The following is an 18315-nucleotide window of genomic DNA, read 5'->3' as shown; positions in this document are numbered from 1 at the left end:
AAGTAGGCTCATCGGTAATAAAGATCAGAATATAGTAAACAGTATGATCACCAAATATACATATATAAACTACACAAGTATACACTATTTATCTTTTTCAGTCAACCACTTTATCTTTATTGCAGTTGTGTCTTTGGACTTCTCCAAGAAATCACTACCTTGTCTTGGTACATTTTTTAGGAACTGTGCATTCACATACTACAATTTAAACAGTGAATCACAAATTGTACCATAGAGTTATCTTATTAGGCGGTGAAAAACAGTGTTTTCTCCAGTGTGATTGAATGCATAATTATAGTAATAAATACATTGCACTACATTGGATTTGAAATCACATAAATGTGGTTTTTGACACCAGACAACAGAAAGGCTTAAAAAAACATTATATTTGTCCCTTTAGTAATTGTCTTTTTATTGCATTCACAAATGTTTCTGAATTAAAAATATATCTATATTTGTATTTTATTATAAAAATATTCCCTCTAAGACTATTAATTCTTACAATCATCTTGCAGTCAGTGCAAAATTGGTTTCATGGTCGATAAGAAATATCACAATCAAAGCATCGGCTGTCAATCTACATTATAATGACACCGGAAAAGTACAGGACATAATTCACATTAATTGAGCAGTACATTTAAAAATATAATTGAAATCTCAAAGTTGCAAAGATTATTAAGATATTTTTAATTCAATATATTTTTCTTTTCTAGGAAGATTTAATAATAAATGCTAATATGGCTAAAACAAACAGGAATGTTTTGGAATTTTTGTGTCCACATTTTTGGAGTCACTTAGTTTAAAAACAACTACTGTTTCACCCTACGGGTTAGTTTACTTATACTGACACAAAGCTGGAAATTAATTGAATTTAAGAGTGAATTATTAATCTTAGCATTACTACTTCTGTAATACTAAAAAGTTTGTTTGCTTAAAGTGGCAATGCTCGAGCAAAGCACTAGTTTGGCCATAAACCTTGTGTTGTCTGGCATCCTTATTTAGTCAAATCAAACGCTTCAACATATGAGTGTCGCAAGTCTAAATACAGTAGACTGGTTAAGGCTATTGTGGTGCATTGTGCTCAGACCCAACAGTGTGTTTTACAATTGTAATTGTCTGCTGTCCAACACATTGGAATTATGCTTTTCCCAATGCCTGCTGATTTCCTGGGATTTTCCTGGTCAAGAAGGCATGAACGTGAGGCCATATCTTGTTGGTTTCAGTTCCTGTGAATGTCTCCAACACTCCTTTACTCCTGTTGATATATAAATAGGATATATTTGATCTAATATGTCTCAATATATTGAATAATTATATTACATTTCCATTCTAAAATTATATTTTCACATCACTGATGGTTAAATTAGGGTTTGGTTCAGGTGCTAATAAAATATGCATATGCAAATATGGCCACTGGGGGCAGTGGTTAGAATTTCTGTGTGCACAGGCCATATTCAGCTGAAGAACTTTCGACCAACTGTCGCTGAATTTAATGTGCGATTAGTCTGGATGTAATTGACGTCAAACACTGGTGACTGACATGATTTTTTTTGTGTGTGTGTGGGGGGTGTTCCCCTTTTTCTCCCAATTTGGAATTCCCAATGTGCTTGTAAATCCTCAGGGTCGCACAGTGATTCGCCTCAATCCGGGTGGCAGAGGACGAATCCCAGCTGCCTCCACATCTGAGACCATCAACCTGCACATCTTATCACGCTTGTTGAGCATGTTGCCACGGAGACATGGCGCATATGGAGGCTTCACGGCATCCACGCCCAACTCACCACACGCTCCACCGAGAACAAACCACATTATAGGGACCACGAGGAGGTTACCCCATGTGACTCTACCCTTCCTAGCAACCGGGCCAATTTGGTTGCTTAGGAGACCTGGCTGGGATCACTCAGCACACCTTGGGATTCGAACTTGCGAACTCCAGGGGTGGTAGCCAGTGTCTTTACCACTGAGCTAATGATGAATTATTTTATTTTATTTATTTTTTTCATTTTTGAATTTCAACTGTGTTGAAAAGCACATCAGGCACATTCTGCTAAACATCTCCTTTTCAGAAGAAAGAAGTTAATTGGATTTAGACTTATATGTAGGTGAGTAAATTATTACAGAATTATCATTTATGGGTGAACTCTTATGGGGAAATTCTCATTGTACCAAACTTAAACAACTAGAAAATATAAGAGGAAAATACATGGATTTACTTCATATATCTGTAAGATGTATACAATTGCTTTACAATGATTTGGCTACCTGTAATACTCTAGAACTGGCTGTGTCTGTCTCTCATAGTCCTTTAGTCTTCTGGTGACAGTTTCAGGAGTGTCATCATCTCTCTGAAGCAACGGTTCCCCGGTGACATCATCAAGACCCTGTGAACAATACAGACCATTGAGTATAATCCAGACCAGTATCATACATGACAACAGTGCAAAGCTCAGATTCAACTCATGTGCTAAAAAACACCAAATTAAAGCCACTATTTGTCAGAAATTATTATACTGACACTGTCAACATATCCTTGTATGGATGTCGACATTTTCCAGAGCTAAATCGAGGTGACCTTCAGTCAAACTGTGCTGTGTTGACATATGCTTGAAAGGCAAATACAGTTTCACACTTGGATAGTTTTCTATTAGATTAGAAGACAGTGAATTGCCGTCTAGTGGTTTATTACTGAATACAGAAAAAAAAGAAAAAAATTGACTGCCTTTGTAGTGCAATACACACATTAAATAAAAACATCTAAAATAAAACTCACAACTTTAAAAAAAAAAAAAAAATTTTACTAGAATTATGACAGATATGTGGTGCTAAAAGTGAGTTGAATATTCTCCAAAAGAGATGAGGTGAGGTTAATGCTCTATCAAGTTTTAAATCAACAAAACCAACCTCCCTACCTTAAACCTAAACCTAACCGATAGTGTCATAAAAGCAAATGTGAAATAAAAAACACAATTGCTGAAGCAACTACGTCATTGAGTGGTGCTTCTGTGACCCTTTCTCTCAAGTGTCGACTTACGTGCTATTCAGGACTCGTACCTCGATCCTTTACATCGCAAGTGCAACGATCTATCAGCTGAGCTACCACACAATTTGATCATATACAAACAAGCTTGTGCATGTGAAAATGTATTGCCTTGTGGTGCGTTCACATACAATGTGAAGAGAGCGTTTCGCGTGACGCGATTACGTACAAAGTCAATGCAAAGATGCGAATAGACGTGATTTCGCGGCAGGTTTAAATTTTTCAACTCGAGCGAGAAATTTGCATGTCACGAAAGCGTATCAGCATTGAGATTGTCTGGATGTAACTGACGTACGAAATCTGGAAAAATGGATGAAACAATTGTTGTAGCGGTGTGTGGGCACCCGGATTTGTTTGACAAAACGTCATACATGAGACCGGACGAGAAAAGACACTGCTTGGAGGAAAGTGAGCGAGGAAGTTGGACCTGGTAAGTTCTGAAAATATGCGCGACTACTTGATTCCAGTTATTGGATGTACTTTACTATGAACCAAGTCGTAGAAGCCCCCCTGGATTGACGGTCTCAGATGCGGAGGCAACTGAGATTCGTCTTGTCACCCGGACTGAGACGAGTCACTACGCCAACACGGATTTAGAGCGCATTGGGAATCGGGCATTCCAATTTGGGGAGAAAAGGGGAGAAAATCCAAAAATAAATTAATGAAATAAGTGGACGGGAACGCCGTGACTAGCTGTGCATGCTCATGTTTTACTGCACGAATAAGAACAAAGTTCCCTCAGTGAATTCTTTGGTAAACATAAGTATTCTTATCACTCTTCCTAATCTGGAAGACTGTGATTGGGACAAAGTTCAGAAAGACCCATGACCTACTTTATCTCAAGAACTCTTTGGACTCTTTAAAAGATTTGCACCAGTGGCACGTTTCATAGAAGATCTTATTCTCAAATTACACATCTTATTATTTATAGTATTATGGATTTTATGAACATTTACGCTGCAAAGAATCCTGTTCTTAATAAGTATCTTAATAAGTATCTCATTTTACCAAATGAGATCCTACATCTTTTCAGAGAATGTATTGAGATTATATTGTCTATAACAGATCTTTTTTCACATGTTTTAAGCATAAAATATAATGTTTTGATTTAATTTTGATGTGTTGTTCAAACTCACTTTTAAAGGGATAATTCACACACAAATGTGTCAATTTAAATTGTAAGAGGTTTCTCATCCACACCTATCATTTAGCTTCAGAAGACATGGATTTAACCACTGGAGTCATATGGATTTCTTTTATGCTGCCTTTATGTGGTTTTGGAGCTTCAAAGTTCTGGCCATTCACTTGCATTTTATGGACCTACAGATCTGAAATATTCTTTTAAAATCTTTGTTTGTGTTCAGCAGGAATAAAAAAGCATGAGGGTGAGTAAATGATGAGAGAATTTACATTTTTGGATGAACTATCCCTCTAAGTGTGTTGACCATCACAGTCAACTTCCTTTTTTCTTTTTTCTTTTTTAATGATCAACAGTTGTATCAAGCAATCTCAAATAGGATCGTAAATAGCTGAAAGTCTTTGATCTTTTATCATTACCTCATGCTTGTGAATGTGTTAAAACAGGTCAGAGGACTCACTGGCTTCTTTGGCGGGTTGAAGTCTATATTATAGACCCTGCCGCTGGGAAGATGCACCCAGCGTGACGTTAGACGCTCTCTGATGGTATGGAAAGGCACGTTCAGGTTGATAACAGTGTCCACATCACACACGCTGTCCAGCGCCTCAGCCTGAGACACAGTACGGGGGAAACCTGCCAGGAACATTTTAGCACAATATGTGGACATTTTAGACAGTCCCTTACCCACCTTAGGGAAATTTTCTAACTTATATTGATGTTAAATTAGCGATCTGGAATGATTTTACCGTGACGCCATATGACTAGCTTAAATACAGGACAAATCATGTCCCGTATTGTTTCGATACGGGACGCATAATTTTATCTTTAAATACGGGACGATCCCGTATTTTATGGGACAGGGGGCAACCCTAGTGGAATATGAACATATTTTACTAAATATATGACTTTTTTTGTGCAGAAATTGTTACTTATATTATAAGTGAACCTCAAGGAAAATATTAAAATAATAAAAAAGGCATGACCCCCTTTAGGCAAAAAAAAAAAGAAGTTTACTCTGCCCTTGTACCACACACATGACCGAGTTTATACACAGCATTTTTGCCGTGGTGTGTGGGGGTGAGGTTTACCATCTAGAAGCCAGCTGCTTTGCCCAATACTGCTCAGACTGGACAGGATGAGACGAGAGATGACATCATCAGGAACCAGCTGACCCTGATCAATGCATGACTTCATCAGCAGGCCCAAATCTGTGCAGGCAGATGGAAGAGATCAACCTTTCACTTTTTATATAAAAGTTTGCATTTTTAATAATTATGTCATTCCATTATGGTTCCAAATTATACCACTGATTTTTTTTACATATTATATGTGTTGATTGTCATTTTCAAATACTAATTTACATACTTGTGTGATTTTGCTTCTGCCATTTAAAAAAATAATAATTTTAAGGACTGTAAAATCATGTCAGAAGTGAACAGGTACTTTTAGCATGATGACCATGGTAAGGGATTTTTTGTCTTGGGTTGCAGATGTTTTGACATCACCTTGGCTAAACCTTTAGTTATGACTTTTACCGTTTACCTATTGCAGTTGTTGCTGAGTTGTAGTATTTATAGATATATGGGTATGAACATAGAGACCTGAATACAAACAGAAATAATGTCTAATCACCTCTAAAATTTGCTTATGGTAAGAGATATCAAATTCAAGTGGCCCAACAACACAATGAACTTAATAAATAGTAATTCTATGACACACTGTGACAATTCGGTTTAGTGCTAATATTTTATGCATATAATATATAATAATATATATTCCTATAGGTAAGTGAGTAGGTGACAAATAACATTTATTTGAAGGTTTTAGGTTACAATTTATAAGAATGTTAAATGAAAAGTGCATGTTTAGATACTGCGACTGGTCCCCATTCCTTTTAAGCTTCTTTTTGTATCATTTCTACCTTTTTAGCCATTTTTACAGTTCATTTAAATATTCCTGCAGTGTGACTTACATTTTAAAAAAGTACAAATACTCTACAAAGTCTCTAAACTAATGTTAGGTCATAAAAACAGCATGCATAATTAATAGAAAAAATAGTTTTAGGAGAAGTATAATGCCACATTGCAGGACACTGCTGTCAATGCTTTAAATGAAATTTAAACATACCAAATGCAGTTTGGGCTCCTACTTTAAGATTAAGATTTTACTATAGTTGTTAGGAATCTTCCAAATGTGCACTCAAAAAATAACTCTTTGACTGAACTTAATTCAATCATGGACAGTGGTTACACATGCTTGAAATGAGTTTTCTTAAATTAAAATGACCATGTCATTTCAACTGAAATACTTCAAGTGGAATCTAACTGAATCAAGTAAACCCAACAAAATACATTCCATACAATACAGTTTACATGTCATAATAACTAAAAAATAAAACACTTTTAGTAATATGCAAGTTAGTGACAGGACATTTTAGCAAACTTCAGTGCCTACTGAAGTGTTTTCTTCACTGTATCTACTGTGCGTTGTTCCCACAGCTGAAATGTCACTTACTGCCCTCTGGAGTAAACAGGTGGTACTACAAGCTTGCATTTCTCAGGAATCTTCCTTATTATGGTCCGTGGGCATGCGGTTAATTGCGTTACATTTTTTTTAACGCATTATTTTTTGTAAAATGAATCGCACTGAAATAACGCGTTAAATCGACAGCCCTAAACAAAACATTAAACTCTCACATTTCTCCCCATATTATTTATATTGCGCAAAGACACGTTTGTCACGTTAACATTTATTTACCCCCCTTTCCCACTACTTAGTAGGTCCTTTTGGTAGCGTGGTTACTCACCTCAATCTGGGTGGTGGAGGACAAGTCTCAGTTGCCTCAGCTTCTGAGACAGTCAATCTGCGTACCCTTTCACATGGCAAGTTGTGCATGACACTGCGGAGACTCCCAGCATTTGGAGGCTCATGCTACCCTCCGTGATCCACCCACAACTTACCACACGCCCCACTGAGAGCGAGAACCTAATCGTGACCACAAGGAGGTTACCCCATGTGACTCTACCCTCCCTAGCAACTGGGCCAATTTGGTTTCTTAAGAGACCTGGCTGGAGTCACTCAGCACACCCTGGATTCAAACTCGTGTCTCCAGGTGTGGTATTCAGCATCAGTACTCGCTGAGCTACCCAGGCCCCCATTTAAGGCATCATGTCCCATGCAAAGCATCCAGGGAACTACAAATCTTCTGCCCAGTTTCAGTTAACCAAACCAAAAATATTAATGTTGTAATTTATTCATGTAGAGTAATATAAACATGGGAGGATTGAGTAAAACTGACAACAGTGAAAGGTTTTGTGTGTGTGTGTGTGTGTGTGTGTGTGTGTCTGTGTGTGTGGGCAGGTTTAAGTGGTTTATGAGGAATTTTTTAAGGTAACAAACTGGTAATTACAAGGGTATAATGCTATAAATGTGGTTTATGAGGACATTTCTAGTGCCCCCATAATTCAAATCACTTAAAAAACATATGTACAAAAAACAAAAAGTAAAAATGCAGAACGTTTTTGTGAGAGTTAGGTTTAGGGGTACGGTTAGGGGATAGAATCTATAGTTTGTACAGTATAAAAATCGTTATGAGAGTTCTCATAATGATAGCTGCACCAACATTGTGCCAAGTTACTAACAGAGACATGGACATCACAACAACTGTCCCCATTTGTGATGTTTAATTTTCATGATTTGTGCTGCTTGTTCATCATTATCATCTTATTTATTTATTTTGGCAAATTCTGTTCTTTCTGGCTCTCAAATAACAAAAGTCTGTTGTTACTGTTTTAAAAGATATTAACTGTAAATGTAAATGTCAAAGAGTGCATTAATAAGCCTTCATTATGGGATGTTTGATTTGCAGCCAATTCTAACAGTATCTGCATTCTTGAGACATGTTTAGCATGCAGGGCTTGCAGTCTCAGAGAATGGCATCCTCTTATAGTAATGTCGTAATAGTGCACGTCTAAAAAGCCTGGATTAAAGTGGAATTAAGGACACACACACACACACACACACAAAACGCTCTGCAGACAGTGTTTACAACAACACTCAACAATAGAAGAAAGTGCTGCGCTCCAACTAGGAGGTGGGCGTTGAAAATACTTGAAGAAATGTTGTGCTGTTAACTCTTTCAGGTATTTCCTCAGCAAAATTGAGTGCATAAGGGGAATACTGGTGGTGTATATACAAAGGCAGTCTCTTAAAATGTTGATATCTGCCAGTACTCTATTCAAGCACATCATATAGTAGCTGTACATGATTTTGGGCATCAAATGCGCGAGCTGATTCGGCACGGGCCTACAAGTTAGTTGATGCCCATACTGCTGTCTAGTTAGACAGCTCACTAGGGTTTGAGACACATGCCATGTTTAGCATTGTTTCTGATTATATGAAGCTTGTAATTCTGTATCCTACTCAAAATTTCTCCATTCGCTCAAACTCGAGTTTCTACAGTTTGAAGCCATTCGGCACAGCTGCGTTTAGTTTGAACTACGTGCGCAATTAACGGGAAAAGATTCAGTCGATTCGGTTATTCCGTCGTTCATGACAATAGCTAAATATTTGAATATGAGAAAAGTTGTCGTGCTGATCTTACCTGTCTTCGCCTCGATTTTCGCCCGCAGCAAGTCCCCACTGGAGAGATGCTTGAGTCCAAAACTCTGTGCTATCCGACTGGACACGGTCCCCTTCCCTGAGCCCGGGGGCCCCATGATCACCGCACGAAACACACTCTGCAGACGCATGCTTAAATGTTTCCAAAGATGTAACTTTTAGTAAACAATTTATTAAAAAACTAAAGTCAATAAAGTGTCTTCTTTGCACAACGCCCTTTATACAGCCGCTATCCTATTACAACTGGAATGTGAAACGTAATCCTGAAATGTGCGGTGTCTTCAGTGAGCTCAAAGCGTGAAATCCGCAACTCTAATTTTATTCCAAAAATTAAGCCCTTCCTTTCCTCAGGCACGCGCATTTTTCGCGGACGCGCACCGGGGACGCGCTTACATTACAGGAAGTAGGCCTACGCTGCAAAAACAGAAAGGGCGCGAGAGGAGACCTACAGTAGTGCGTTTGATTTCGAAAGCAAGAAAATAAATAATAATCATACTCTTTAGTTACATACTAAGTAAGTGATTATTTTGTGGATCTGCTTGTAAATATTTGAAGATTTTTCCGATTTTTGCATTTCATTACTAAAGATCGACTTTGCCAATATCGATAACTAGATGGTGGGAAAGGTTGATAACCGATTAATCGGACGATAGTTTTTAAAATCGATTTATATAATGTAAAAAAAATTGTCTTTCCTTACTATGACAGACTCAGATACAGAGACTACAGGAGTCTAAAATGAATAAAATCCCAGATGCCATTTATTGTTTAACAATAATTTATTGTTTCAAATAACAATAATAACTAGATAGGTACATTTCCTGAAGAAAATGTGAGTGGTGCTTGTCGTGGCAAAACCCCTCCTTGTTGCTAGGCAGTTACCATAGTGATCATAATCAAGTGTCTTTGCCATCCTGATTGAAATAAACCAACCCAGAAGTATCTACGTTTTTGTGATGCAGAGATATGTGATTTGTTACTTGGTTGCTAGGGTAACCCCATATGGTTGCTAGGCAGTTACCATAGTGATACTAATGAAGTCTCCTTGCCATCCTGAGTAAAATAAGTCAACCCGGAAGTCTGTACTGTTTTCTAGTGCAGAGATATGTGATTTGTTACTCGGTTGCTAGGGTAACCCCATCTGGTTGCTAGGCAGTTACCATAGTGATAGTAATCAAGTGTCCTTGCCATCCTGAGTGAAATAAATCAACCCAGAGGTCTGTGATATTTTCTGGTGCAGAGATATGTGATTTGTTACTTGGTTGCTAGGGTAACCCCATCTGGTTGCTAGGCAGTTACCATAGTGATAGTAATAAAGTGTCCTTGCCATCCTGAATGAAATAAATCAACCCAGAGGTCTGTACTATTTTGTGGTGCAGAGATATGTGATTTGTTACTCGGTTGCTAGGGTAACACCATCTGTTTGCTAGGCAGTTACCATAGTGATAGTAATCAAGTGTCCTTGCCATCCTGAGTGAAATAAATCAACCCAGAGGTCTGTACTATTTTCTGGTGCAGAGATATGTGATTTGTTACTCGGTTGCTAAGGTAACCCCATCTGGTTTCTAGGCAGTTACCATAGTGATACTAATCAAGTGTGCTTGCCATCCTGAGTGAAATAAGTCAACCCGGAAGTCTCTACGCTTTTCTGATGCAGAGATATGTGATTTGTTACTCGGTTGCTAGGGTAAGCCCATGTGGTTGCTAGGAAGTTACCATAGTGATACTAATGAAGTCTCCTTGTCATCCTGATTGAAATAAGTCAACCCGGAAGTCTCTATGTTTTTGTGATGCAGAGATATGTGATTTGTTACTCGGTTGCTAGGGTAAGCCCATCTGGTTGCTAGGCAGTTACCATAGTGATACTAATCAAGTCTCCTGGCCATCCTGATTAAAATAAATCAACCCAGAATTCTCTTCAATTTTCTGGTGCAGAGATATGTGATTTGTTACTCGGTTGCTAGGGTAACCCCTCCTTGTTGCTAGGCAGTTACCATAGTGATCATAATCAAGTGTCTTTGCCATCCTGATTGAAATAAACCAACCCAGAAGTATCTACGTTTTTCTGATGCAGAGATATGTGATTTGTTACTTGGTTGCTAGGGTAACCCCATATGGTTGCTAGGCAGTTACCATAGTGATACTAATGAAGTGTCCTTGCCATCCTGAGTAAAATAAGTCAACCCGGAAGTCTCTACTGTTTTGTAGTGCAGAGATATGTGATTTGTTACTCGGTTGCTAGGGTAACCCCATCTGGTTGCTAGGCAGTTACCATAGTGATAGTAATCAGGTCTCCTTGCCATCCTGAGTGAAATAAACCAACCCAGAAGTCTGTACGTTTTTCTGATGCAGAGATATGTGATTTGTTACTTGGTTGCTAGGGTAACCCCATATGGTTGCTAGGCAGTTACCATAGTGATAGTAATGAAGTCTCCTTGCCATCCTGAGTGAAATAAGTCAACCCGGAAATCTCTACAAATTTCTGGTGGAAAGATATGTGATTTGTTACTCGGTTGCTAGGGTAACCCCATCTGGTTGCTAGGCAGTTACCATAGTGATAATAATCAAGTCTCCTTGCCATCCTGATTGAAATAAATCAACCCAGAAGTCTCTCTGATTTTCTGGTGCAGAGATATAGTTACTGCTAAACGGTTGCTAGGGTACTCTGTTTAGTTGCTAGGGAGTGGCTTGGCAGCTGCCAATCATGAATCTCCAAAGGCTGCTTGTCAGTATGAATGATATAAACCAACTCCCATGCCTCTGTGACATTCAGAATGGAAGATATCCCTCTATGGATTTTGGTTGTTAAGGTGCTCGACAATGGTTGCTAGGGAGGGGCTAGGAAGTGTTGATGTGATGCATGATTGGCTGTTTGCTGTCCCGAGTCAAACGAGACCACCCTTGTGTTTCTATGACACTTCTATCCGGAGATATCCCTTTGATCTGTTTCAATAGAAGTCTATGGGACTTGTTGCTAAGGTGCTCTTAATGGTTGCTAGGGCGTGGCTTGATAGCTTCACAATGATCCTGAGAGACTGATTGGTTGTCTGAGTAAAATGAGCCCACCCCCTCGTCTCTATGACACTGTGATCCAGAGCTATGTTCAATACAAATCCCTATGCCTTTTCATTTCATGGGCCGTCCTACACCATTATAAGTCAATTGGGGCATTTTTGGGCAGCTCCTGCCCCCCAGGGGTGCAACTTTTACCCCATATTGAGGTATGCTCTTACAGAGCCTGCCAGCCTCTTCAAATGTGGCAAATCACACGTTTCTACGAAATCCTCGCTTGGAGCTGTGACGCGTCAAAGTTTGTCTCAATGTTAAGTCTATGGGATTTTTCGGCCGCTTTTTTGCCCCTGGGGCAAATACCGTACCCCGATCGCTTATAAAAGTCATAGCACACGTGTCCTCAATAGGCCGTTCGATTTGATACCTCATTCGTGGGTCTACGCCAAACGGTGCGGGACGAGTTAGGTGCCGAAGTTTTGTTAAGAGATATAAAAAATAAAAATAAAAATATAATAAGTAGACTAAGATAGGTACATTTCCTGAAGAAAATGTGAGTGGTGCTTGCCGTGGCAAAACTCGATCAAACAGCATGTTATAACTTGAAAAGAGAAAAAATTATGGTCATAAATAAATCAACCCAGAAGTCTGTACGATTTTCTGGTGCAGAAATATGTGATTTGTTACTCGGTTGCTAGGGTAAGCCCATGTGGTTGCTATGCAGTTACCAAGGTAATACAATACATGGCTCCTTTCCATCCTGAGTGAAATAAGTCAACCCGGAAGTCTGTAGTGTTTTCTGGTGCAGAGATATGTGATTTGTTGCTCGGTTGCTAGGGTAACCCCATCTGGTTGCTAGGCAGTTACCATAGTGATACTAATGAAGTCTCCTTGCCATCCTGGTTGAAATAAGTCAACCCGGAAGTCTCTACGCTTTTCTGATGCAGAGATATGTGATTTGTTACTCGGTTGCTAGGGTAAGCCCATCTGGTTGCTAGGCAGTTACCATAGTGATACTAATGATGTCTCCTTGCCATCCTGATTGAAATAAGTCAACCCGGAAGTCTCTACGTTTTTGTGATGCAGAGTTATGTGATTTGTTACTCGGTTGCTAGGGTAACCCCATCTGGTTGCTAGGCAGTTAACATAGTGATACTTATCAAGTCTCCTTGCCATCCTGATTGAAATAAGTCAACCCGGAAGTCTCTACGTTTTTCTGATGCAGAGATATGTGATTTGTTACTCGGTTGCTAGGGTAAGCCCATCTGGTTGCTAGGCAGTTACCATAGTGATACTAATGAAGTCTCCTTGCCATCCTGATTGAAATAAGTCAACCCGGAAGTCTCTATGTTTTTGTGATGCAGAGATATGTGATTTTTTACTCGGTTGCTAGGGTAACCCCATCTGGTTGCTAGGCAGATACCATAGTGATACTAATCAAGTGTCCTTGCCATCCTTATTGAAATAAGTCAACCCGGAAGTCTCTACGTTTTTCTGATGCAGAGATATGTGATTTGTTACTCGGTTGCTAGGGTAAGCCCATCTGGTTGCTAGGCAGTTACCATAGTGATACTAATGAAGTCTCCTTGCCATCCTGATTGAAATAAGTCAACCCGGAAGTCTCTATGTTTTTGTGATGCAGAGATATGTGATTTGTTACTCGGTTGCTAGGGTAAGCCCATCTGGTTGCTAGGCAGTTACCATAGTGATACTAATGAAGTGTCCTTGCCATCCTGATTGAAATAAGTCAACCCGGAAGTCTCTACGTTTTTCTGATGCAGAGATATGTGATTTGTTACTCGGTTGCTAGGGTAACCCCATCTGGTTGCTAGGCAGTTAACATAGTGATACTTATCAAGTCTCCTTGCCATCCTGATTGAAATAAATCAACCCAGAAGTCTCTCTGATTTTCTGGTGCAGAGATATAGTTACTGCTAAACGGTTGCTAGGGTACTCTGTGTAGTTGCTAGGGAGTGGCTTGGCAGCTGCCAATCATGAATCTCCAAAGGCTGCTTGTCAGTATGAATGATATAAACCAACTCCCATGCCTCTGTGACATTCAGAATGGAAGATATCCCTCTATGGATTTTGGTTGTTAAGGTGCTCGACAATGGTTGCTAGGGAGGGGCTAGGAAGTGTTGAAGTGATGCATGATTGGCTGTTTGCTGTCCCGAGTCAAACGAGACCACCCTTGTGTTTCTATGACACTTCTATCCGGAGATATCCCTTTGATCTTTTTCAATAGAAGTCTATGGGACTTGTTGCTAAGGTGCTCTTAATGGTTGCTAGGGCGTGGCTTGATAGCTTCACAATGATCCAGAGAGACTGATTGGTTGTCTGAGTAAAATGAGCCCACCCCTCGTCTCTATGACACTGTGATCCAGAGCTATGTTCAATACAAATCCCTATGCCTTTTCATTTCATGGGCCGTCCTACACCATTATAAGTCAATTGGGGCATTTTTGGGCAGCTCCTGCCCCCAGGGGTGCAACTTTTACCCCATATTGAGGTATGCTCTTACAGAGCCTGCCAGCCTCTTCAAATGTGGCAAATCACACGTTTCTACTGAAATCCTCGCTTGGAGCTGTGACGCGTCAAAGTTTGTCTCAATGTTAAGTCTATGGGATTTTTCGGCCGCTTTTTTGCCCCTGGGGCAAATACCGTACCCCGATCGCTTATAAAAGTCATAGCACATGTGTCCTCAATAGGCTGTTCGATTTGACACCTCATTCGTGGGTCTACGCCAAACGGTGTGGGACGAGTTAGGTGCCGAAGTTTTGTTAAGAGATATAAAAATAAAAATAAAAATAAAAATAAAAGTATAATAATAAGTATGTGAGATTACAATAGTGATGCTTTGCAAGCACCACTAACTAGATAGGTACATTTCCTGAAGAAAATGTGAGTGGTGCTTGCCGTGGCAAAACTCGTCAAATAGCCTGCTTGAAAAGAACAGAAATTGTGGTCATAAATAAATCAACCCAGAAGTCTGTATAATGTTCTGGTGCAGAAATATGTGATTTGTTAGTAGGTTGCTAGGGTAACCCCATGTGGTTGCTAGGCAGTTACCATAGTGATACTAATCAAGTGTCCTTGCCATCCTGATTGAAATAAGTCAAACCGGAAGTCTGTATGTTTTTGTGATGCAGAGATATGTGATTTGTTACTCGGTTGCTAGGGTAAGCCCATCTGGTTGCTAGGCAGTTACCATAGTGATACTAATGAAGTCTCCTTTCCATCCTGATTGAAATAAGTCAACCCGGAAGTCTCTACGTTTTTCTGATGCAGAGATATGTGATTTGTTACTCGGTTGCTAGGGTAACCCCATCTGGTTGCTAGGCAGTTACCATAGTGATACTAATCAAGTGTCCTTGCCATCCTGATTGAAATAAATCAACCCAGAAGTCTCTCTGATTTTCTGGTGCAGAGATATAGTTACTGCTAAGCGGTTGCTAGGGTACTCTGTTTAGTTGCTAGGGAGTGGCTTGGCAGCTGCCAATCATGAATCTCCAAAGGCTGCTTGTCAGTATGAATGATATAAACCAACTCCCATGCCTCTGTGACATTCAGAATGGAAGATATCCCTCTATGGATTTTGGTTGTTAAGGTGCTCGACAATGGTTGCTAGGGAGGGGCTAGGAAGTGTTGATTTGATGCATGATTGGCTGTTTGCTGTCCCGAGTAAAGCGAGACCACCCTTGTGTTTCTATGACACTTCTATCCGGAGATATCCCTTTGATCTGTTTCAATAGAAGTCTATGGGACTTGTTGCTAAGGTGCTCTTAATGGTTGCTAGGGCGTGGCTTGATAGCTTCACAATGATCCTGAGAGACTGATTGGTCGTCTGAGTAAAATGAGCCCACCCCTCGTCTCTATGACACTGTGATCCAGAGCTATGTTCAATACAAATCCCTATGCCTTTTCATTTCATGGGCCGTCCTACACCATTATAAGTCAATTGGGGCATTTTTGGGCAGCTCCTGCCCCCAGGGGTGCAACTTTTACCCCATATTGAGGTATGCTCTTACAGAGCCTGCCAGCCTCTTCAAATGTGGCAAATCACACGTTTCTACGAAATCCTCGCTTGGAGCTGTGACGCGTCAAAGTTTGTCTCAATGTTAAGTCTATGGGATTTTTCGGCCGCTTTTTTGCCCCTGGGGCAAATACCGTACCCCGATGGCTTATAAAAGTCATAGCACACGTGTCCTCAATAGGCCGTTCGATTTGACACCTCATTCGTGGGTCTACGCCAAGCGGTGCTTGGGACGAGTTAGGTGCCGAAGTTTTGTTAAGGAGATATAAATATAAAAACTAGATGGGTACATTTCCTGAAGAAAATGTGAGTGGTGCTTGCCGTGGCAAAACTCGATCAAACAGCATGTTGTAACTTGAAAATAACAAAAATTATGGTCATAAATAAACCAACCCAGAAATGTGTACGATGTTCTGGTGCAGAAATATGTGATTTGTTACTCGGTTGCTAGGGTAAGCCCGTGTGGTTGCTATGCAGTTACCAAGGTAATACAATACATGGCTCCTTTCCATCCTGAGTGAAATAAGTCAACCCGGAAGTCTGTAGTGTGTTCTGGTGCAGAGATATGTGATATGTTGCTCGGTTGCTAGGGTAACTCCATCTGGTTGCTAGGCAGTTACCATAGTGATACTAATCAAGTCTCCTGGCCATCCTGATTAAAATAAATCAACCCGGAAGTCTCTATGTTTTTGTGATGCAGAGATATGTGATTTTTTACTCGGTTGCTAGGGTAACCCCATCTGGTTGCTAGGCAGATACCATAGTGATACTAATCAAGTGTCCTTGCCATCCTTATTGAAATAAGTCAACCCGGAAGTCTCTACGTTTTTCTGATGCAGAGATATGTGATTTGTTACTCGGTTGCTAGGGTAAGCCCATCTGGTTGCTAGGCAGTTACCATAGTGATACTAATGAAGTCTCCTTGCCATCCTGATTGAAATAAGTCAACCCGGAAGTCTCTATGTTTTTGTGATGCAGAGATATGTGATTTTTTACTCGGTTGCTAGGGTAACCCCATCTGGTTGCTAGGCAGATACCATAGTGATACTAATCAAGTGTCCTTGCCATCCTTATTGAAATAAGTCAACCCGGAAGTCTCTACGTTTTTCTGATGCAGAGATATGTGATTTGTTACTCGGTTGCTAGGGTAAGCCCATCTGGTTGCTAGGCAGTTACCATAGTGATTACTAATGAAGTCTCCTTGCCATCCTGATTGAAGTAAGTCAACCCGGAAGTCTCTATGTTTTTGTGATGCAGAGATATGTGATTTGTTACTCGGTTGCTAGGGTAAGCCCATCTGGTTGCTAGGCAGTTACCATAGTGATACTAATGAAGTGTCCTTGCCATCCTGATTGAAATAAGTCAACCCGGAAGTCTCTACGTTTTTCTGATGCAGAGATATGTGATTTGTTACTCGGTTGCTAGGGTAACCCCATCTGGTTGCTAGGCAGTTAACATAGTGATACTTATCAAGTCTCCTTGCCATCCTGATTGAAATAAATCAACCCAGAAGTCTCTCTGATTTTCTGGTGCAGAGATATAGTTACTGCTAAACGGTTGCTAGGGTACTCTGTGTAGTTGCTAGGGAGTGGCTTGGCAGCTGCCAATCATGAATCTCCAAAGGCTGCTTGTCAGTATGAATGATATAAACCAACTCCCATGCCTCTGTGACATTCAGAATGGAAGATATCCCTCTATGGATTTTGGTTGTTAAGGTGCTCGACAATGGTTGCTAGGGAGGGGCTAGGAAGTGTTGAAGTGATGCATGATTGGCTGTTTGCTGTCCCGAGTCAAACGAGACCACCCTTGTGTTTCTATGACACTTCTATCCGGAGATATCCCTTTGATCTTTTTCAATAGAAGTCTATGGGACTTGTTGCTAAGGTGCTCTTAATGGTTGCTAGGGCGTGGCTTGATAGCTTCACAATGATCCAGAGAGACTGATTGGTTGTCTGAGTAAAATGAGCCCACCCCCTCGTCTCTATGACACTGTGATCCAGAGCTATGTTCAATACAAATCCCTATGCCTTTTCATTTCATGGGCCGTCCTACACCATTATAAGTCAATTGGGGCATTTTTGGGCAGCTCCTGCCCCCCAGGGGTGCAACTTTTACCCCATATTGAGGTATGCTCTTACAGAGCCTGCCAGCCTCTTCAAATGTGGCAAATCACACGTTTCTACTGAAATCCTCAGCTTGGAGCTGTGGCGCGTCAAAGTTTGTCTCAATGTTAAGTCTATGGGATTTTTCGGCCGCTTTTTTGCCCCTGGGGCAAATACCGTACCCCGATCAGCTTATAAAAGTCATAGCACACGTGTCCTCAATAGGCCGTTCGATTTGATACCTCATTAGGTGGGTCTACGCCAAGCGGTGCTTGGGACGAGTTAGGTGCCGAAGTTTTGTTAAGAGATATAAAAATAAAAATAAAATAACTAGATAGGTACATTTCCTGAAGAAAATGTGAGTGGTGCTTGCCGT

At 40.2% G+C, this 18315-nt stretch overlaps 1 protein-coding gene across 1 annotated transcript; it reads right to left on the bottom strand.

Annotated features, from left to right (window-relative positions):
• Positions 1 to 97: 97 nt before the first annotated feature.
• On the bottom strand, positions 98 to 9138 carry LOC127635429 (GTP:AMP phosphotransferase AK3, mitochondrial-like). Its single transcript, XM_052115478.1, has 5 exons — positions 8779 to 9138; positions 5264 to 5383; positions 4636 to 4808; positions 2263 to 2381; positions 98 to 1255 (listed from the first exon to the last, which is right to left on the bottom strand). The coding sequence occupies exons 1-5, from the start codon at positions 8924 to 8926 to the stop codon at positions 1138 to 1140; spliced, it is 678 nt and encodes a 225-aa protein (XP_051971438.1). The 5' UTR covers positions 8927 to 9138; the 3' UTR covers positions 98 to 1137.
• Positions 9139 to 18315: the final 9177 nt, after the last annotated feature.

This window comes from Xyrauchen texanus, chromosome 43 (genome assembly GCF_025860055.1).
Source record: "Xyrauchen texanus isolate HMW12.3.18 chromosome 43, RBS_HiC_50CHRs, whole genome shotgun sequence".
NCBI lineage: Eukaryota > Metazoa > Chordata > Actinopteri > Cypriniformes > Catostomidae > Xyrauchen > Xyrauchen texanus.
The sequence above is the reverse complement of the archived record's forward strand: the minus strand, read 5'-3'. Positions and strand labels throughout refer to the sequence as shown.

Coding starts and splice junctions, on each gene's coding strand:
- LOC127635429 (XM_052115478.1), bottom strand. CDS start 8,926: ATGCGTCTGCAGAGTGTGTTTCGTGCGGTGATCATGGGGCCCCCGGGC. Junction 5,384..8,778: donor GAAAATCGAGGCGAAGACAG/GTAAGATCAGCA, acceptor CTGCCTGCACAG/ATTTGGGCCTGCTGATGAAG. Junction 2,382..4,635: donor TCAACCCGCCAAAGAAGCCA/GTGAGTCCTCTG, acceptor TATTGTTCACAG/GGTCTTGATGATGTCACCGG.